Raw genomic sequence first — 22,960 nt, 5'->3', positions numbered from 1 at the left:
GATTAAGTTCCTAAACTGTTGAAGTTTGTCATGTGCATGACATCAAAAGGAATGTAATGATAAATGTTTATTTTTATAGTGATACTAACACAGTTGAATTGTATTAACTGCTTGAGACTCAAGCTATAAACCCATTGATTTAACTAGAAGTATAAATGAAAAAAATGGAAATTAAGGTTTAATACTAACCACTTTGAAGGAAAGTTTTCAAAATTTTGTAAAACTACTTTTGCCTTTCTCTCTGATCAGAGTTTAATAATATCTCAGCTTTCTCTTTAGTTGCTGATTATATATGAGTAGTTAATATATTGTTAAGAGGTCTGGATGCTATAATTCCAAAATAAAGAATTTGGGGACAGCTTGATTTGTGATCACTTATTGGCTCTGTGTGTCTATTTGTGGCTCTGTAGTTGTTTATTCATCAGTAATATGTTGATAATGATGTTTAGAATAACATTGTTGTAAAGACTAAATAAGACCTCATCCATAAAACATCTATGTTCCTGGCATGTAGAAGGCAGTCAATAACTAGCATTATTGGTTGCCTTATCATTGTTTTGTTAATTCACATGTTTATGCCTTTCTGTACTGTTAATGAATTCAAACATCAACTATCAATTTCACCTTGGAAAATACTTTCATATAAAATGTATTCTATCATCCCCCCTTGCTCTCCTTTGCCCTTCTCTCCCTTTCACTTTATAACCCTCCCTTTCCTTCGCCTCCCAAGTGTGTGTGTGTGTGTGTGTGTGTGTGTGTAGGTGTGTGGAAGGGAAATGAAAGACGGAGAATGAGAAAGAGAGAACACAAGCATGTGCTCATGCTTCTCTGTTAGTTGTAGCTTCTCTTAATACTGGATAGATTCTTGGAATAATTATTTTCCAGTCTGAATGCAAAGATCCCGTGATATTTAATATCAATACCCAGAACCTGAGAGTCACAGCCAGGGAAATATCACAATGTAGATGGCCATATATATCACAGCCATGTCAGTTACTACAGTCCCAACATTCGTAATGTCCTAATGCAATATCAGAAATCTTTTTACTGATTTCTATGGGATATTAAACTCAGTACGTTCTTCCCCAACCTCGCCTGCGTTAGCTTGCACTCCCTCTTCCCCCCCAGCTGCCAGTAGCTTGCTCCTCCCTGTCCCTCCAGGTAAATCTTTTGAAGATTCTCTGGTCTTCTGCTCCTTGCCATAGCAAAACCACTGAGAGGAAGCTGCCAGTGGTTCTGCTACCGATGTCAGCAGCATGTCTGCTCCCTAAAGCAAGAAGTAGAGAAGGAGACAGGGTAAGTCTTAATTAACACTAATTTGCACTACTGATGACATTAAGTTTGAATTAACCTAAGAAGTTACTTAAAAACATCAAGCCACCACCACAAAATTGAACTTATCCACTAAGATACGGAGTTAAAAATGAGTGCACACATTCCCATATCACCCTCCATGAATATGTGTCTCATGGAATTGCTTAGAGTGAAATGATGTCCTAGAGATAAGAGTAACTTAGGAAGCAGGAGACTGAGTGTTTGGCTTCAATATCTGCAGAGCTTTTAACTTGATATTTTTGCGAGGAACAATGGCTGAGTTTTCATTCTATTTTTCATTGGTTGTGTAGAATGCAAAGCATACTTTTCTTTATTCTGTTATGTCTAAACACTTTGAACCTGGCATTAATCAAGGCTAGTTGTTAGCTACATAGTGCACACAGGCAACTAGAACTGTCTTTAATATAGTCATTTTTAGTTCTTGATAATGGTGGAAAAGTGTCTTAGGTTGACATAATCTGTTTATTTGGGGATCCTTTCTTCTAAGTCTAATCGTGTTTTAGTTCACCTTTGCTTTTTTCAACCAGGCTTGTTGACCCACGCTGACAACTTTTGTTTTCCCTCTTTTGAACTACAGCTCAGTTTCCATTGTCCAGGGTAGTGAATAGCCTCCTACCTAATGACACTGTAGGAGATCACAGAAATGAATTGTTTCCTTTCAAGTTTTTAAAACGCAAAAACCATATGGAAATATTTCCTGGTCACATCTTTGGGAGGAACAGTGGGAGGTGAGGTGGAAGCACTGGGGAATTAAGGGAAGCCAGCAAAGATCTAAACCGAGTTGTAAATGCGTCTCAGTGTGGATAACCCACCCAGGAATAATGGAGATGTGGCTGTAGTTCTCTCCTGAGTGCTTTGTTTTGTTTCAAAGTGTGATAATTCTTTTTTCTTTTTGGCATGAATAATTGAAAGATTTTATTTTAGAACTTAACAACTCGGCTCCACTTTTTCCTGGTGTCAAGATGAGCAACACTGGCTGTGTTTTACCTTTTGAACTTTTCTCTTATTTTTTTCCACACAGTTTCTGTTTGCTTCTCCTTATCTACTAAATTGAAAGTAGCATTTTAAAAAATACTTATGCTGACTGTACAAAGGCAAAGAGATTTTTTTCAGTTCTCTTTAGTTATTTACTGTAAATGATATTGTCCTTTTATCTTCAGTATAAATATGAGTTTATTTGGGAGTCTTAAAAGCATCTACAGAATAGCACATAAAAACTATACGTTTTTCTTCTGATTTACAACTTAACTATTCTTTATTGTTTACAAAATTACATATTAAGAGAAATGGAAACAAACTGGGTACTTAAAGTATTTCAGTATCTAAAGACACAATTGAAGAATCTGCTTCTAATGGAATTCTGTGAAAAATAATCAGGAAATTAATTTACTTTAGTGAAGTAACAAACTTTATAAAATTAGTAATAAATGTTTATCAGCAAAGCAAAAATCACTACCTATGGTAGTGTTTGTATATTGTATGAATTCCCTTCAGTTCAGTTCAGTTCAGTTCAGTTGCTCAGTCGTGTCCAACTCTTTGCAAACCCCTCAACCGCAGCACGCTAGGCCTCCCTGTCAATCACCGACTCCCAGAGTCCACCCAAACCCATGTCCATTGAGTCCCAGATTTGGAGAGATATTCCAGTTGCCACAGTTGTAATACTAAATTGACCAACCAGAGTCAGTTATGCTATTGATGAACAAAGAATTTTTTCCTCAATTTTAGTGCTCATCAGTGCTAATCAGGTTTCACATTTGGCTGAGCAAGTAATAGAGTGTGATATTGGCAGAAAACAACAACTCTATCCTTTTCTCACTCAATGATTGATTGAGATAAATATACCAAAGAAAAATAGTAGATAATTTCCCACTTTCTAATTCTTCCAAATTCTTTGCCAATATTTACTTTTTCAGTATTTTGAGCATCGCCTTAAAGATCTGTGCATTTCTGTCTTTTCTCTCCTATTATTTAGTTGAAATTCTTTTTGAAATCATTATACTATTTTCTTAAGTAAATGTGTTTTCATATGAAATCTTTTATCATAGGTTTGGTGTGATTGTTATTTTAACACATTAAAATAAGTGCATTTCATGAAAATTTATTAATTATGCATATGTTCCATCTAAAATCCTCTTGCATTTTACCAATAGTGCATAAGTCACATTTTGTGAAAAGTGAGGATCTCACTTTCTTAGGGTGGATATTTCCTCTTCTTCCGTGTCGTTTAGTTAAATTAAGAAATACGGAGGAAAAAAAGAGTCTTGCTGAGTTTAATATATAATACTATATCTAATTAGGTTTAACCAGAAACTTTTAAGATTGGTGATACTGACAAAACTCTTTCATTAAAATACCCAAAAAACATATCGATCCAGGAAACTGAAATTCATCATGACTAATAAAGGTTTTAAAGACTTCTCCTGAGAGACAGTCATAATATAAATGCTCTATATGGATCATAGATGACGTTTAAGTATACTCGACACAAGTCCTACCCATTAATTTATGATAGCCTTGAAGATAATTATCAGATAGTTTAATGTTATAGATAGAATCTTGGAAACCATGTTTAACTAAGATACATTTGTAAAGTTTACTAGCCCTTCCACATTTTTTATGACAGCTAGTCTATCAGTGCTTTCCTGCTCAACCATCAGATTAACCTATAATGCCTTTTAACAACTTCAGAATTTTTTTAAGAATCATTTTCAATTTAAACCAAAGGCTTCTTAAAAGGGAGGAAGCAGTTTTCATAAGTATTCTGTTTTCTTCCAGAACTTGAAGAATCCAGACAGAAATGCCCACCGTGCTGGTATAAATTTGCTAACATGTGTTTGATTTGGGACTGCTGTAAGCCATGGTTAAAGGTGAAACATGTTGTCAACCTGGTTGTGATGGACCCTTTTGTTGACCTGGCCATCACCATCTGCATTGTTTTAAATACCCTCTTCATGGCCATGGAGCATTATCCCATGACGGAGCAGTTTAGCAGTGTGCTGTCAGTTGGGAACCTGGTAAGGCTCACTGAGGGTTACTCTGCTCATTGAAAGAGTTTATGGTTACTTTAATGAATTTCACATATGACTCTCAAATTAAATATGAATTAATTGGCCATATTTACTTGGACAGCAAAAGTTCAGCATTACTTTTTTATAACAAACTATATTGCTTCAGTTAAGCAGTAGAAAAGAATCAAAGATTTTATTTATAGTTTGACATAGAATTAAATATAGATTGCCCATTCATTAAAAAGATCATTATGAATTACAGGGGACATAATCTATGGTAAAATGCTGATGTGTTCCTCAGGTATTTGGAATAGACTCTTTCAGACATGTTTACATTTGTCAAACAAATTAAGTCAGATAATTTTGAAATATCTGTTCATACCTGAAGATGGATTTTTAAGGGAAGAAACATCATATAGAAGTTATCATTTCTGTTTGAATTTGTCCTATACATTTAGAAATTTATAAATGATTAATTTTTGCATACTTTTTTACTTAAAATTCTGTACTAACATTCGTGGTTACATGGTAGAGTGATAGAAATGAAAGTCAAAATGAATAAATTCAGGTAACAAAAATATATTGATATCAATATAAGAGGTTTATTAAGTTCTCATGAACCTCCCACCTTGCTAAATGAACATATAGACAGGTTCTATATAGATAGTAAATTATATATTCTGAAATATGATACAAAATATTTTTAGACTCTGAAGTAACCATTATTGTTCTGTTATAATCCATATAGGTCTTAACTGATAAAGTTACAATATATATGCTGACCACTTATTTTGTACCAGGCATTGTGCTAAATGGTTTACATAAAATCCCTCTTTCTAGGTCAAAGTCAGTCCTCAGGTAGATACTATGATTGTCTGCATTTTACAGTGAGGGAATCTATACCCATAAGAAATTGACAGAGCAATGAAAGCTCTAAACACTGTATCAGAGACTCTAAAAGATATTTCAGAGACTGTTTTAAGCTGTGCCCCCAAATCACAGAACTTTAGGAAAGGACTATAATATTACCTAGTCCAAATTTTTTCACATATGTAGGAATCACCTCAACATTATCTATAAAATTGAGCAAGGGATAAAATAAGCTTTATGGAGATGAGTATTAGGAAATAGCTCAAATGGGCTTAAGAAAAAATAAGCAAAACACATTTTAAAAAATAATTCATTACTTCAAGTAACTAAAGTCCATTTGGACAAAGCTCCAGGTTTTAATATTTCTAGATTCAAGTTCTCAATCAATGTCATTGGAAGTTAGCTTCTTGCCAGCTTTTTCCCAGTACGTTTCTCTCATTTCTGGCAGGATATTATTGATGGCAATGTTCTACCAACTTCTATCCTACCGACACAGCTCATTAAGCAGAAGGAGTATGCCTCCTAACTAGTATTTCTAACATAAGCCCAAGTATTGAATACCATTAACCTGGTTGGAGTTATAGAACCATTTCTAAGCCAGTCAATCTGGTTCTAGGGTTAGAATGCCTTAAAATGTAATCATTTGTGAGTTTTGGGAAAGCTAGGGAGATCAGAGGCAAAGTCAGGGTGTTGACCGCAATGAGTTACCTGAACCTTTCACTTAAGAATATAAAAATGAGAATATTGGTTTTATTGTCTTAATTCTTATATTCTTCATCACTTGATAAACCTTAACTATAGTAAACAATTAAATATCAACTTGAATACAAACCACTTGAGGATACTAATTTCCTGGGTCTAAACCAATTTTTAAAACTCAGAACTAAATTGTGATTTGTTGGGAATAAATTAAATTGCTTAATATTTGTTTATGCTTTCAAAGTCTTCACTCATGTAATAAACATTTCTCACTTAGGTCTTCACTGGGATCTTCACAGCAGAAATGTTTCTCAAGATAATTGCCATGGATCCATATTATTACTTTCAAGAAGGCTGGAATATTTTTGATGGTTTAATTGTGAGCCTTAGTTTAATGGAACTTGGTTTGGCAAATGTGGAAGGACTGTCAGTTCTCCGATCATTTCGACTGGTAAGTTAACTGAGAGTAACCATAATATTTTTATAAATAATTTAATTAGTAGTCATTCTTTTCTTGTAAAAATTTCAAGATTTCCCATAGCTTTAATTTTGTTTGAATATGTTTCTAACAAAGCAGATGGTAATTTCTTCTTCATTACAGTTTTAATACACAGATTAAGTTTAATTCAAATGAATAGCCAATAATTCTCTCCTTAGTAATTGAATGTCAAGGCTAATGGGAAGAGAGAAAATGGAGGTCATACATAATCCCAAATCAGATTAAACAACACAATACATACCTCTCAGCTATATGGGGTTTGCTTAATCATAATAAGGGACTTGACTGGGGCTTTGGATAGGCTCTTCTTTCTACTAGAGGCTAAGAGATTATGGAGTTGCCCACTTTGCCCCCATAGAATTCAAGACTCGGGACTGGGTAGAGTGCACAGAAAAGAGGACAGAACTATTCATCTGTGCCTTCAGCCAGGTCAGGAAGTCACCAAATCCACTCTCTAAGAAAAGTTGCCTGTATAATATTTTAATTTTAAGGAAAAGATCTTTCATTTGTTCTTTATATTTAATAAGTTTAGGGATATTTTTAAATTAAGAGACAAAATATCATGACCCACTTCCATTTAGAATTTGATATGTTTTATTGCGCTGTTTATTTGAGTTGTGTCCAACTTTTTGTGATTTATTTTCAAACAACAGACATTGTATATAGGTGGTAAAGATAGATTCCTATAGGCAACCTACCTTAATGGTGATTAGTTTCAAGAATTTGTGATCAAGTCTGTTTAGAAATTTCCTTACTACTTTCAAATATTTGTTAAGCTCCTTAGAGCTGTGATTTCCTTTCCTAGTCTTTAGCTGGGGATCTAATTTGATGCTAGAAGGATTAAAAAAAAAAATTAGCAGTGATTATATAACAAGTAAAGATGGGCAACTACTTTTAAAATGCTTAGTAAGTCTTTATGATAATGTGATGCAGTTTAGGAAGGTATAAAGCATAATATCACTAATGTCTTGCTTAGTATATCAGGCTCTTTTGCATTAATTATTCTCTGGGAATAAATTAAAATTTTTGGTTCTTATCTTCGCTCCTTTGGGTCACTTAGTTGCCATTAAATAATGCACTACTCTTAGCCTGACATTTACTGAAGTATCAGAAATAAAATGCTGATGCTGTTTAATGGTAAATGGTACTCTAGAGGCTTTTATGAGCTAATACAACCAATGTATCAGGCATAGTGGTGGCAAGCCATTTACACACTATAATGAGTTGATTAATTAAATCACTGAAGACATAAAGGTTGACAAAATACAGCTTTTTATTCAAATCCAAATATTTCTTATTTGAATATAATAAATCTCCTTTAAAATACAGCCTAATATTAGAACATGCTAAAGGTCAAAGAAGTCTAAGATTTAAAGAAATTAGTTGGTTTTTCCCTTGTATCTTACCTAATTTAAGTGTTAATGTTGTTTACACTTGTGCATTTCAACATGATATTTCAAGTACACTGAAAAATATATCCACTTTGGGCTTTTAAATAATGAGAGCCTCTACTAGAGCCTCTACTTCTCTGAAGCCGTTTCTGCTAATTAATCACCATTAATTTTAGGTATTTCAGTTCCTTACAGAAAAACAAAAAGAATAGTATAAATGCTTATGTAAGATTCTGGAATTTAAATGCCAATTTAAAAAAAAACTGTATTCTTATTTTATTTACAATATATGCTATTTCAGAATGAAAAATATAGACAATAGTTTGGCACACAAATAACCCATCACCTAAAACTGAGACACTGTAGATTTTCCCTATAAACAAATATACAGATTCTTCCAAATGCAGAGCAGTAATGACCTTGTTTCTGTTTTCAGCTTAGAGTTTTCAAGTTGGCAAAATCCTGGCCCACCCTGAATATGCTAATTAAAATCATCGGCAATTCTGTAGGGGCTCTGGGTAACCTCACCTTGGTGTTGGCCATCATCGTCTTCATTTTTGCCGTGGTCGGCATGCAGCTCTTTGGTAAGAGCTACAAAGAATGTGTCTGCAAGATTTCCAATGATTGTGAACTCCCTCGCTGGCACATGCATGACTTCTTCCACTCCTTCCTGATTGTGTTCCGGGTGCTGTGTGGAGAGTGGATAGAGACCATGTGGGACTGCATGGAGGTCGCCGGTCAAACCATGTGCCTTACTGTCTTCATGATGGTCATGGTCATTGGAAACCTGGTGGTATGTGGTCAAACATTTTTCTCATTTTCAGTAAAAGATTGTAACCATCAGGAATATTTTGTATATATTTTTTAAATCAAGTTTAAATTCTTCATGATGGCAGGAGTCAGTCAGATGATAAAATCTACATGAACTTTTTAATATTTGCTTACATTATTTTAAATTTTTTCCAGCTATATTGAACTTTAATTGACATGTAACACAAACTCTTAAAATAGCTTTTGAACCAAAGTTGTTCTTCATCTCTGTACCTCTTACTCTTCCATGGAGAGGGCCATTTTTGGCTTTTATCTTTCAGTTCTTGTGCTAAAGTATGGCAGTGCTATTAGACAGTCATTCATTTTATTTATAAATACTAACAATATTGTCACTTGAAAATGTTTCACGTTTGGGTTCTCTGCAAGTTGGAGTTAAAAAAAAATAGTGATCATCTCAGTTGATTAAAAGCACATCAGTATTTGTTGCATAGAAATGACAGTATGAACAAGTAACACTGACTCAAGAATCATTTGTTATCATTTCTGTGTAAAATGAACTCTGCCCAGCACACCTCTACTGAGTCCTGGAGGCCTGGGGATGATGGTAGGACAATATATATGGCACAGTGATAGGACATTTACTCAAACAGGAATAAAAAGAGTAAGTGAAAAAAATGTGAAAGCAAAGTGTTATATGTAAAGTTCACAAGATGAAAATGTTGCTTTGCGATGGCAAGGATCATCACAGAAGGCTTTGTCAAAGAGTTCAGACCTGCATATATCTTTAATTGAGATGTGAGAAGAAAGTAGACCATCCCAAGCCAGGAGATAGTGGACACAGTGGTTGGGGAAGAAAGGACAATAGATTTATGTGAGAGAGATCAGACTCTTATACATTAAATTTATTATACTAAGTTGCTTGATCAGGCCCCAATTCAGTGGGATAGAACAAGGACTATTGTAACCAATATTTTAAAGTCTGCAATTTATAGACTTCATTTTCTTTCACATTAAAAGTAACCTCCAATCCCCTAGTCAGTTCACTTCAGTGGCTCAGTCATGTCCAACTGTTTGCACCCCCATGGACTGCAGCATGCTAGGCTTCCCTGTCCAGCATCAACTCCTGGAGTTTACTCAAACTCATGTCCATCAAGTCAGTGATGCCATCCAATGATCTCATCCTCTGTCCTCCCCTTCTCCTCCCGCCTTAAGTCTTTCCCAGCATCAGGATCTTTTCAAATGAGTCAGTTCTTCGCATCAGGTGGCCAAAGTATTGGAGTTTCAACTTCAGTATCAGTCCTTCCAATGAATATTCAGGACTTATTTCCTTTAGAGTGGACTGATTGGCTCAGTCCCCTAGAGGAAGAGAAAAGGGGGAGGGAAAAAACAAAAAATTATTATTTATTTCTATTTTTTGCAATATTTCAGTCTTCTCAGTATCCTGTTGTTAATTCTGACCTGTTCTTAAAATAACAAAAAACATGAATAGTGTACAATCCAGAAATGTGAACAGTGGCTTATAACAATACACATTTATTAATTATCTCAGTTCCTGTGGGTCAGAAATTTGGGAACCACCTATCCGGTTCTGGCCCTGGGTTAGTTTAAAGATTTCTATCAAGATGTTGATGGGAGACAGTTACCTTGACTAAGATTGAAGAATTGACTTCTAATAAGGCTCACTCTCATGGCTATTGGTGAGAGGTCCCAGTTCAGCCTTACTGGCTGTTGGTAGAAGGCTTCAGTTTCTCTCCACATGGATCTTGCCATAGAGTTGATTATCTTCATGACACGGCAGTTGGCTTTTTCTTCCAGAGCACAAGACACAAAGCAAAGGGCAAGGAGAAAGCTCTTTTTATGTTCTAATCTTGAAGTCACATTCTGTCACTTCTGCAATATTCTATTGACTAGTCATTAAAAAGATCTCACATTTAAGAAAAAGGGATTAGACTTTAACTTTTGAAGGGATGAGTATCAAATAATTTTAAAACCACTACAATTCCAGATATAACTTGCTTGCTTTCAGAAGATGCAAAATGCATGGAACAGGAAGAAACGATCACAGGGCTACATAGAAGAAAAACAGAGAAAATGTCATTGGTTTGTATTTTAGATTTGATTTGATTTCATTTATATATTTGGCATACATTGGAAGAAGAGAATAGAAGGCAGAGAACAGAATCCTTTATGACAACAATGAGTGAGAAGACTGGACACAAGCAATGAAAATTCATACTGGGGTAGCAGGAAGTGTTTGAGGTCAGACTGTGTAGTTTAATTTATGAAAAGGCTGATTATGTGTTACCAAATCGAGTATGTTTTTCTGTAGACAGTTGAAAGCTACAGATGTCTTTTTATCAGGAAAGTGGCAATGAGCAAGTGGAATTTGGGTAGAATTTATGTAGCCAGAAAACACAGTGAATTTAAAGAAACTCAGCATATCACATATCATCTTTAGTTTACTGAAATAGGACACATCTCTCCAACTGTACAAAGGATTTCAAGTTGAAAGAGAATTTCAGGAAGTAGCCATTTATATTAATTTGGATTGCTACATATACATAAAAAGGTATAACAGATAAAATAATAATTTCCATCTATTGGATATATTTAAATTCTGTACCTTTTTTAAAAAATTAAAGAATCTCCTTATTTATTATAAGTTAAAAAGTATTCCTCCTTTTGTGATATCTTGTATATTTCTTCTGGAGTAACTAAGGTGGTAATAATATCTGTCACATTTATCACTATTAAGGAAATATGTTCACATCACATTTCCTTAAATAAGATTGACTGAACCTGGTGCACTACTTCTTACAAATCTTCCTTCTCATCCTCACCCAAAAGGTTCATGTCCCCCAAAGACAAGCTGACATAACCTCCTATAAACACACATAAACTTCCATGTAATGCTCGACAGCAAGAGGTGTGAGTAATCACTGCCTAGTCCACAGACAAGACAGAGGTGGGGCTATAGATTGCTTTTCCCAGGTTATCATCTTGGTTTGCTAACACTATGGCCAGAAATCCTCTTACAGGTTCAAGACAGGTGCTGCAGAAAGAGAATATTTTTTTTTGAAGATTATCACATCTAGAAGTAGCCACCTCTAAGTGGGGCATTAGCACACAAGAAGGATGTGAAAGTGAGTTTTTCTCACCAATTAAAAATCAGGCTAGAAAAAGTATTGATACAGACAGTATGTTTCAATCTTGAATCCCAAATGGAAATTATTATTCCAAGAAAATAATTTGGGGACATATGAAAGAAACAGTTTCACTCAGTGAGCTATCAAGTCTGTCCATGACCATGTGTGAAACAGGATCCCAGGTTTTAGTTCCTGAGTAAGCTTGTTGAACTGTATTCCTTTAAATTGCCTTTGGTCACATGCACCACCTTGGTCAGCTGTTACACTGATCAATACCCTTTGGTAATAAAGGAGGTCTAGAAAAAGAGATTAGATTGAAAACAAAAAAAGGTAAATTGAAAGATAGTATAACAGAGAGAAGGTTGGATCATAGTAACAGTGATGTAACAGCTAAACTTTCCCAAGGGTTTACCCTGTGCCAGTAGCTTTGTGAGGGCCACAAGGATCCTTTAACTGAGTCCTTAGAACAATCTTGTAAGCTTAGCACTGAGAAAATTGACATAAACTTGATTCCTACCCAATGCTTTAATTCTAATGTGAAAAGGGAATGGGCCATAAGATATAACAGTAAATGACACATAATAGATACCTGTTCCAATGCTTTGAGAGGAGCTATAGTTGGATCACACTCTGGGAAGGCTGACTAATATTTGTCAAGAAAAAGTTCCTAATAGAAAAAGTTCATTAATGAACCTTAATAAATCAAATCTAGAAAAAATTATGGTACCAAAATTCAGTTTTATTATGGATAAAACCCAAAATGTAGCATTTAATTTTTTCTCTTTCATCTATTTTTATCCAAATAATACATTCAAGGCAAATCACAATAAAATATAACTTTATTGGTAAATTTCAGATGTGAAGGCTCAGGTCTTAGTACTAATACTAGCAACCATGGTATAGCAACTGAAAGATGTCAGTATAGACTCACAGAATTATGTGCAGTTCTTGTTGGATCTTATAGGTTTTTACCTTTCTTAATACCATTGGTTAGATTGACTCATAACTGGTTAGACAAAGGAACTCTGAGGCTCATTAACCTATTAGAAAGATAGGAATATAGCAAGAATTCAGCATCCTTTTCATTGGAGTTCTCCTTAAAACCTTTCCTAGGATTCCTCTTCTGTGTTATTTACTTTTTGTCTTTGGATCCCTTCAGGGCCATATCCCTTTTTGTCATTGTTCTGTCTGTTTGAATGATCAAGGACTCATATACTTGGTCTTGTGCCCATGAGAGTGCTCTATTTCTTAGTAAATTACCTCTTTTTGAGTGTACATAGCAGATTTATGGTCACTAATCGTTTTGCTAACCCATATCAGTGGGTCCTATTTTTGAAGACTCAAGTTATTAGACTAATTAGTGGTCTGTAACCATTTATTTACACTATTTCCAACTACTGTAGAAATCTAGTGGCCATGATTTTCTGAACCAAAAACTGAGATTTTTGATCTAGTGGTAGGTATATTTTTTTTCTAAATTGACAAGTTATCTAAAGTGCAAGAATAGGTACAAACATAAAAATAAAATAATATTTAAATATAGTGGAATCATCTTTGGTTCAGGAATAAAAGTATAATAAATTATCAGTGTCCTGGAAAACCCAGGTTACATGGGGAAAAGACTTGACATTCCAAATAAAACATTTTTTTTTCTTTTTCATTGTATAGTTATCTAGATAGCTAAAATTTTTCATTTGGAATTGAACTTAATATAGAAGTTTTACATAGCAGTGGTTTTAGTAATTATGCAATGACTAAAATGTAAATAGTGTTAATGCAGTATTATTGGCCGGGTGTTTTTTTTTCCAGGATAGTTTATCATAAATTAGAAAGAATATCTATTAGTGAAAAGTGAGGTGTAAGAACAACTTTGGAAAATTTGTAGTTCGGAGAGATAGAAACAATGGAATGTTTTGATCACCAGCTTTCCTATTGTGTTTTAGGTTCTGAACCTCTTCCTGGCCTTACTCTTGAGTTCATTCAGTTCTGACAATCTTGCCGCCACTGATGATGATAATGAAATGAATAATCTCCAGATTGCTGTGGGAAGGATGCAGAAAGGAATCGATTTTGTTAAAAGAAAAATACGTGAATTTATTCAGAAAGCCTTTGTTAGAAAGCAGAAAGCTTTAGATGAAATTAAACCTCTTGAAGATCTAAATAACAAAAAAGACAGCTGTATTTCCAATCATACCACTATAGAAATAGGCAAAGACCTCAATTATCTCAAAGATGGCAATGGAACTACCAGTGGCATAGGCAGCAGTGTAGAAAAATATGTCGTGGATGAAAGTGATTACATGTCCTTCATAAACAACCCCAGCCTCACTGTGACTGTACCAATTGCTGTCGGAGAGTCTGACTTTGAAAATTTAAATACTGAAGAATTCAGCAGCGAGTCAGATATGGAAGAAAGCAAAGAGGTAGGAATTTCTACATAAGAAGATATTTTGGTATTATGTTTGCTTTAAACCATCCAGACTTTTAAAAATTATTTTCTTTCTATAAGAAAATAAGAAATACCTATTGAAACAATTTCTGTGGCAAAATTGGTGATAGACAAATTGACAATATAATAGTACATAGCTAAACAAATGATAGTTAACTCATTCTTTCAAGTAGTCACCATTTTAAGTTGCTGATAATATTAATATTCAGGTTAATATGAATTTTTAAAAAGATTTTAAATAATTTTTGATTTGTGAAAAATGCCTCAGTTTATCCACTTTCTTCCTTCTAATTTTCCCACAATGGTATTTTATTGTATATACTAGAAAAATGCTTGGTGAGGGGCAGTTCCAATCCTCATTTTGCTACATTCTTTGCTCTTTCGGAATAACATAAAATGTGATTTTATTTAGTTTTCACAGGCATATTTTTAATGGAAGTATCATTGGGATCTTGGCTTGATATTTACTTGTAGTTTCATGTTTCCTGAAGTAAACAGTGTTTTGAAGGAAGTGAAGGTAGTGATGAAGAATCAGGTTGAAAATATTTTTAACCCTACTGAGCACAGTGCATGCTGTCTAAATGTAAAATTCTAAATTTTCCAACTACAATAAGACTCTTGGTAATTTAAAGAATTCTTTGATTTACTAGAAGAGTATAAATACCAGGGTATATTCTTGGTTTGTTTATAGATTAATAAGCACAGAGTTGGGAATAAAGAGCAGGAATTTAAACCCTTAATGTTTATTTACACAAAAATGAAGCCAGAATTCCCAGCAATTAACACTTGCATCAACAAATAAAAATAACAACCAAAAACAAAGATTCATTCTTTGTTGTCATTTGAATTGATTGGCAGGAAACAGAAAGACCTCTATTATTATTCTCACCCTAAGAATGATGATTTGGGAGAGTTGGAGACACTGAAGGATGTAATTTAAGTAATGAAACAGTGTCACAAAAATTAGGGATCAGTTAATAAAATTAAGAGCAAAAATATTTTTCTAAGAAAAGAACCTTAGATTTTTTAAATCAGTTTTACTGTATTTATCCTATATAATTATGGAAAAAGATGCTATTTCGGTTTGTTCTTATTTGTAAGATATTGCTAATTCAGTGGTTAGGTGGCTGCTGCTGCTGCTGAGCTGCTTTATTCATGTCCAACTCTGTGTGACCCCAAAGACGGCAGCCCACCAGGCTCCCCCTTCCCTGGGATTCTCCAGGCAAGAATACTGGAGTGGGTTGCCATTTCCTTCTCCAATGCACGAAAGTGAAAAGTGAAAGTGAAGTCGCTCAGTCATGTCCGACTCTTTGCAACCCCACGGACTGCAGCCTACCAGGCTCCTCCGTCCACGGGAATTTCCAGGCAAGAGTACTGGAGTGGGGTGCCATTGCCGATTAGGTGGAAGTAGGTATTAAACATTAATTTCAGAGAAAGTTTAAATATAGTTTCTAAAAGTAACATTTAGGTAGCAAGACCATAGGTACTAGTTTCACAAAACAACAATGAGATTACAGGGGGAAATTAAAAAATCCTTATAGCCTGGAACAAATAATTGCTGTAATTAGTTGAACTCAAATGTACACTAATAAGATCATTATTTTAAAGCTGAATAATATCTTAATATCTAGTTAATTAAATTTTGGATAAGTGTATTTGGCTGGGCTATGCTGAAATGGTGGGGCCTAATTTCTTGTATTGTAAGTTTCTAGAAACTAAGGGTTAGTCACTCAGTGTCTGACTCTTTGCGACCCCATGGACTTGCCTGCCAGGCTCCTCTGTTCATGGAATTCTCCAGACAAGAATACTGTAGTGGGTAGCCATTCCCTTCTCCAGGGAATCTTTCCCACTCAGGGGTGGAAACCAGGTCTCCTGCATTGCATGCAGATTCTTTACCATCTGAGTCACCGGGGAAGCCCAGATACTAAAGTCAGCATTTAGAAAATAGAATTGGGTCATTAAATTTTAATATGTAGTCCCCTCTCATTATTTTACCTAATAGTAAATATCTCCTTTAGAGTAAGGGAGGTCAATTTTTATTTTTATGTATGTTTAATTTAGCTTAGCTGGCAAAGAAACCGCCTGCAATGCAGGAGACCCCAGTTCAATTTCTGGATCGGGAAGATCCCCTGGAGAAGGGATAGGCTACCCACTCCAGTATTCTTGGGCTTCCCTGGTGGTTCCCAGGGTGGATTCAATCCCTGGGTTGGGAAGATCCCCTAGAGGAAGTCATGGCAACCCCACTCCAGTATTTTTGCCTGAAGAATCCCCATGGACGGAGGAGGCTGGTGGGCTATAGTCCATGGGTTCGCAGAGTTGGATATGACTGAGCAGCTAGGCACAGCACAGCACATGTTTAATTTATGGTGTTAACTAAAAATGAATTATGAAGAATCAAATGTTGAAGTCACCAGTCCATTTAAACCTTCGGCTAAGTTTGAGTATCCTTTGAGGTAGAATAACTTGACATTCGCTATTCTTAATTTGAAGCAATTTTAAAACCTCAAACTTCTCCAAAAAGGCATGTATTTTGCCTTATCTCAAACCATTGTGTTTCACATTAGAGAAATATCTAGTAAGATGGGGCTTATAGTAGGGAAAAATCAAAACTCTCTTCTCAGTTTCTCTTGTAAACATTAGACTTTTTCAGGTGTTTTCCATTTGAGTTAGGTATTCCAAAATAACACATGTGAAATCACTACTTTGGAATTGGAGGCAGAGAGCTAATCTGCCAGTTGAAAGTAGAATTATTTTGTTGTTTTAGCTGTGGAGTCCTTTCAGTACTTGTGTAGAGATTGCTACTTGTGTTTTAAAATTTATTATTTGGTAAAATTTTCGATTATGGCTTTATGTAAAACTTCTTAAATATAAACTCATAAACAAATAAAGGATTGGAGCAATAGTCTAGGAAGGGACTATGTTCAAGTTACAATCTTTTGGCATTTTGCCAGGTAACTCTACACTAGAAAACAAAAGAGAACTGAAGTAAGTATTCAAGAATGACAAATATTCCCACCTGAGATATCGTTTTAGGGTTCTGCCTTCAAGTTAGTTTTGTCTGGTCATTTTCTTAATTGGTAGGGTTGGATTGTGGTATTAAATATTACATGTGAAGTATTAACAAATGGAATAAGATATTCATACTAAATGATATTCTTTCTAAATGATTTGAAATATTAAAGGAAAAAAATAGAGCACCTTTTAATTTTTGGAATGCCTATAATGAATCCCTTCTTATAAGGCAGACTAACCAAGTGGACACAGAGGTTATTTAGGTGTTTGAACTAAATCCTCTTCTATTTTATCTTTGCCAAATTGTGTGATTCTTTGACAGCTTTCTGTAGATTCTCTAGAGTATATCATTTTAAATTCATATGGTAATTGTATGCTTTAACTCAACTTACTTTGACCGTATGTAATGTCATTCCTTTCATACTTTTGATTTCAAATGCTTGATTTCTTTTATAGAGTTTTAATAATTTAAGCCATGCTTGAATGATTATTTTTCAAAGTAAAATTTACTAGTGCAATATGGTGACCTTCACTGCTTACCGTTCTTACTTCTCACAGGGGTAAAAACAAGCTGGAGCCATCAAGAATGCAGCTCTGGTGTTTTTTAACCAGCCAGAGACTCCTGCCACCACTTTTACTCAGGTTACCTAAGCAAATTGTACATATATAAATACGATTAGTTTCTAAATGAATTTTGACTGGCCTGCATGTTACTCAGCTACATTCCTTGCCCATCCATTGGCAGTAAAATAAAAACATGCACAGCTGCTCTTATGCTGAGTCATAAAGCACGGTCAGGCAAGTCTGGCAACCCTAACTTTTTAAAAAATGAGGTAGCTGCTAATTTTCTTACATAGATTTTTACAGAAATTACATTCAGTGAAAAATAAAAGTGCATGCATTTATAAATTATTTAATTCCATTTAATGTTACAGAGTTTTGAACATGCTAAAGGTCTAAAGGAGAAATATAAGGTACTCTCTGACAAACTCTTGCAGGACGTTTTCACTCCTCTGCCCTTTTCTTAAGTAAATAAAGCCCCTATGAGTGTACTTTGTTGGTAATTTGTTGTTCAGTGTCATATTAAATTTTTCTGAAGGGTAATCTGCAAGTTAGAGCAATCCCTTATTCATGTACAAACTTTCTAAAGGATGTTTTAATGTGATAATAATGTAAGTGGAATGTTATGTTTTTGCTGCCAGCAGCACTGGTACAATTTTTATCTGCTTCATTTCAGAGAAAATGGTATCGCTCTATTTAGCACTTGATCAAGAGTATTTTGCCTTTAGAATACAATTCTCCTGGAGAATCTGTTGATATTTACCCATAAAACTCCTGAGAATGAAAGAAAAGGAAATGAATTTCTTTTGTACGCTAAAAAGGAAAGATAGGAAGGAGAGAAGGAAGGAAGAAAAAGAAACAAACAAAAATGTTATAGAGGTATATCCATTCTGAAAAAAGATCTGAAATCTACTTTCTTCATTGTATTGCTCCTCAATACTTTGTGTTTTTGTTTCTCCTTTATTTCATCTAAAACTTCTGGGAAACTTTCTCTTGAAGAATATTATTTAAATATATCATGCAACACAAACCCATATAGAAAGAAAACCAATGTGAACTCTACTCCTTTCATATTTATTAAATGAAGGGACCTACTAGTCATTCAGCCAAGGCAGTGAATGTAGCACCATTCTATAGGCTCCATTTAGCGGAACTTTCATTTCCTGGTGTTTAAAATCATAGTTTTCTCCTAAAATATGTTAACCAAATTGCTCAACCCAATTTAATTTCTTTCAAGAAATGTTAATTAAATGCTTTGTACTTCAGATGCATTTTCCTCTCCTTCTGCCATTAAAAGCATAAAACAACCCTAACATAAGCACATTTGGCTCTTTGGGTGGAACAACGATCATGGATTTGGGGGAGCATTTTTTTAATGTTTTGGAACAAAATATTCAGTCACTGGCACTCTACATTCGTGAAAGATAATGCCCTATATACTGGAGGAATGAGGCCAATATCATTAATCATATAAATTAAGACCCCAAATAAAACAGATAGCCATATACACAGTAACTAGAGAGAGTTATTTTTTCCTGTTATGCATTAATTCTTCAGAAAGTATGACATTTGACTCCTTAAGATAATAGCTTCTTTTTCCTAGTTTCTTAGAAAGAGGTAAGATTAGTTTTCTTATTCTCTGAGTTATTATTGTTGTTTAGTTGCTAAGTCATGTACAGCTCTTTCGCAACCACACGGAATGTAGCCCACCAGGCTTCTCTGTCCCTGGGATTTCCCAGGCAAGAATACTGGAGTGGGTTGCCATTTCCTTCTCCAGGGTATCTTCCCAACCCAGGGATCGAACCCTAGTCTCCTGCATTGGCAGGCAGATTCTTTACCACTGGGCCACCAGAGAAGCCCTAATAGAGCAGTATACTGAATTCTAGTATAAGGAGTAGGAAAGGAGAGAAGGCTGTGTAGAGAAGGTTTGGGTAAGCAGTGGTAGAATGGTTTCAGTAAAAACCCATCTATAATTTTATCCTGGAGAACATATAAATCTTCAAGGGAAAGTTTTCCAGTGGGATAGTGATTCAAGGATTTTTAAAAAGCTCTAAATATGCTTAATGTAAGAAAAAAAATTGACCAAACATGTCTTTGAGACTTAAGGGTTATTTTTGCCATCCCAAGAAAGACATTTAAAACTTTGCTATTTATGGATTACAGAATTTTGTAACGTGTCTGTTATAAAGACAAAAATGATTATTTTAATAATGTAATATGATGATAATAACAGTTTTAATTTTGCTTTCCCTTACTAAGAAGAATAATTCCTTTCTATTACTGATGTGTCACTTTGGCCTATCCTATAAGAACCATAACCATCACTTTCATTACTTTGATGTTAAGATTTTTCACATAAAATGACCTAGAATTACTTAAGTACAGACTAGAATTAAGATCCACGTGGAGCAAAGAATTGTCATTCTTGGTGACCAAAATAGATATGGAATACTTGATTTAATCTATTTTAATTATCTCTCTTTTTTTAAAAAAGATCTCAATTTCTTTTATTGACTAGGATTAGAATATACCTTTTGTCCAAATTATATACTCTATTTATTGATTACATTTTCTTAAAAATATCTTAACTTCATAATAAAAAGAGTGTACCTTTGAAAAACTTAATAGAAAATGATGTTTTCTGTCCCTTTTCTGTGTTATGTTTTCAAAAATGCTTCTACTTTCTGAGAGAAGGACTATGAGTTTGGCAGATGTCTGATAATAGTTTGTCAATGATGTGGAAAGTAAAAGTTAGAAGTATAGTGTTTAAAAATAAGAAATGAAATATTGAATCTTGATATTTATTTATTAGATCATTAAGCAAAGTACAATGCTGCCCTGCTTAACCCCTATGATTATGGTGACCCAGCACTTTGAGGATCCTACAGACTTTCAGTAGTAAGAACCTTGTAACATGAAATTTTCACTTAAAAAAAAAAGTTCAGCTAATATTTCACCTGAAAATAAAGGATTGCCAATGCCAGGCATAGCAAATAATTCTCTATGAGTGTTTAATTTCTTGACTATCCTGACATTGGGGGACATCCATATTTTAAGGTTAGAGTAGGGAAGGCCTGTACTAACAGTATCGTTCAGTTCACTTGTCTTCCAATAAATAAGCGTAGATTATAATAAGGGAACCTAAACATCTAAATTTTATCAAAGCGAAGAAGAACTGGTTGTATATCTAACTGGTTAATTTTTTGCTCTCTTACTCATGTGGCATTTTGCAGTGAATGATGCCTACATTGTAAAATTTACAGAGAAGCTTTGTTTGAAAGTTATTCTTTTAAGTATATGAGTACTAATAATTCCATATAAATGACATACATTTGACAATTCTAATTGGTGAATTTGTACTGTAGTTAAAAATACGTAATCGTGATTACGACCTTATCTGAAGCTGAAAAGTTTTATATTCTTAATTTGATTCACTTGGATTTTATAGACTCTTTATGCATTTTAACTGTTTTAGTTAACATATTTTATAATATTATGATATTTGCCTCATGTGATTTTAAGAAAGTCATTGAATTGATGTCAGGAAAGGTTTCATAAATCAGAATTTCTTGCCTACATCTCAAGATGCCTACATCTCTATTTAAAGTAAGCTTTTTAATGAAATGTCCCAATGTATATTTAACTTTATATTAATACATATAAGGATATGACTATAACAAACTATACTAGTTCATGGTCATAGCACCTGGGATTCAACAGTATCCCAGGCACTATCTTGAAACCACAATGTTTAGTTACATATCACATCTACTAAATGTTTTAAATTGATAAAGATTGGCTTAACTCATGAATCATCAAATAGTTTTCTAGGGAATCCTAACAAAGTGGGATACAGAAGACCTTGAATCCAGCTACTAACTCAGTATGCCTTTTGACAATATAATTAAAGCCACATTTCTTTCTCTAACTAGACCCTGGATTAGTTGGTGTTGAGGATTAATGTGCACCCTAGCTTTTTAATTTGTAGACCAAGTAAAGGTATTCAAGTAATATGTGTAACAGGTAGATCCTCTGCTGTTCCACTTGAGGAGGAAGATGGAGAAGGATGAGATTGCCTTTCCTTAGAGAGGTTCCATTCGCTGCTGGGATTGTAGACCCATGTGCACAGAGTAGAAAGAGGAAAAACATTGTCAAAATGAGTTAGTGTTAGTTTTCCTGACTCCAGAATTAAAGTACAGTTTATTTATTTCATAGTTTATTTTATAGTTTCATCTTAGGTCTGATTAATTGGAACCCTGATGTTTAGACAGCACTTCTGATTCTAAAGGTCATTGGTCATTACTTACGCAAGTTAGAATCTGGAAGAGATTTGTGTTTCTCTGTACTAACGTGAGAATGTTATGTGTATTCCCTTGAATGTGAATGTAAAAGATAGGAGGTGTTAGAAGTAGTTAGTGGTAGAATAAAAGAGTTCCTGAATTGGGCATTCATTCATTTATTCAATGAGCATCTATTAAACACAGACATTAGTGATAGTTCCTAGGGATGCCGAGATGGCAAAAGCATGATCTTTGCTTCAGAGGGTTAAGTCTGGTGAGATACATATTCTAGAAGCACAAAATTTTATGTTGCACCTTTAAAAAATAATCTGACCTCTAACTATACAAATATCTGACTTCGGTTAGAAAGATATCTATTAATTCAGTGTCAGTACTAAGACATGACACTAAATGAAAGGTATTGTAGTTGATGTTACAGAGATCATCCGGAAACTTTTGAATATTTTAAACCAAAATTCTATGGAATGTTGTCTGGTGACTTCTGCTAGTCACTATCAAGGACTAGCCTTTATTCTGTTATGAAGAAGCTCATTCATTTTTAATTTTTTTCAATTAATTTTAATTAGAAAATAATTACTTTACAATATTGTGATGATTTTTGCATCAACATGAATAGGCCACTGGTATACCTTTTTCCCGCTATCCTGAACCTCCCTCCCACCTTCCCTAAAGAATATTTATAGAGTACCTGAGCTGTATATACCTAGCACTGCTGCAAGTCCTGATGCAGCCATTCACCAGTATGGAGCACCCTGAAAATGGATCATTAAAGAAATTCTCCAGGGAATCCTGGCAAAGTGGGGTATAGTAAACCTAGAATCATCCCCTAATCCCTAACCAACCCGTAATTGCAGTGTGATCCTTTTTCCTAAAATGAATGTTTTCCATTTCTTGTTTGGGCTGTTTGTAGTTAGATTA

At 34.4% G+C, this 22,960-nt stretch overlaps 1 protein-coding gene across 1 annotated transcript in view; it reads left to right on the top strand.

The window, feature by feature from the left end:
* The window catches only part of LOC145542438 (sodium channel protein type 2 subunit alpha-like), an 85,610-nt gene that overhangs the window by 41,139 nt on the left and 21,511 nt on the right, over positions 1 to 22,960 (top strand). The window contains exons 14-17 of the mRNA XM_081581247.1: positions 4,111 to 4,349; positions 6,190 to 6,363; positions 8,239 to 8,595; positions 13,663 to 14,142. Coding sequence (XP_081437373.1) covers positions 4,111 to 4,349; positions 6,190 to 6,363; positions 8,239 to 8,595; positions 13,663 to 14,142 — 1,250 coding nt within the window. The remainder of the gene's footprint in view (positions 1 to 4,110; positions 4,350 to 6,189; positions 6,364 to 8,238; positions 8,596 to 13,662; positions 14,143 to 22,960) is intronic.

The sequence above is a fragment of the Giraffa tippelskirchi genome, chromosome 3 (genome assembly GCF_054371585.1).
Source record: "Giraffa tippelskirchi isolate mGirTip1 chromosome 3, T2T-mGirTip1v1.2.pri, whole genome shotgun sequence".
NCBI lineage: Eukaryota > Metazoa > Chordata > Mammalia > Artiodactyla > Giraffidae > Giraffa > Giraffa tippelskirchi.
Note: the sequence above shows the minus strand (reverse complement) of the source record. Positions and strands in the feature narration are given on the sequence as shown.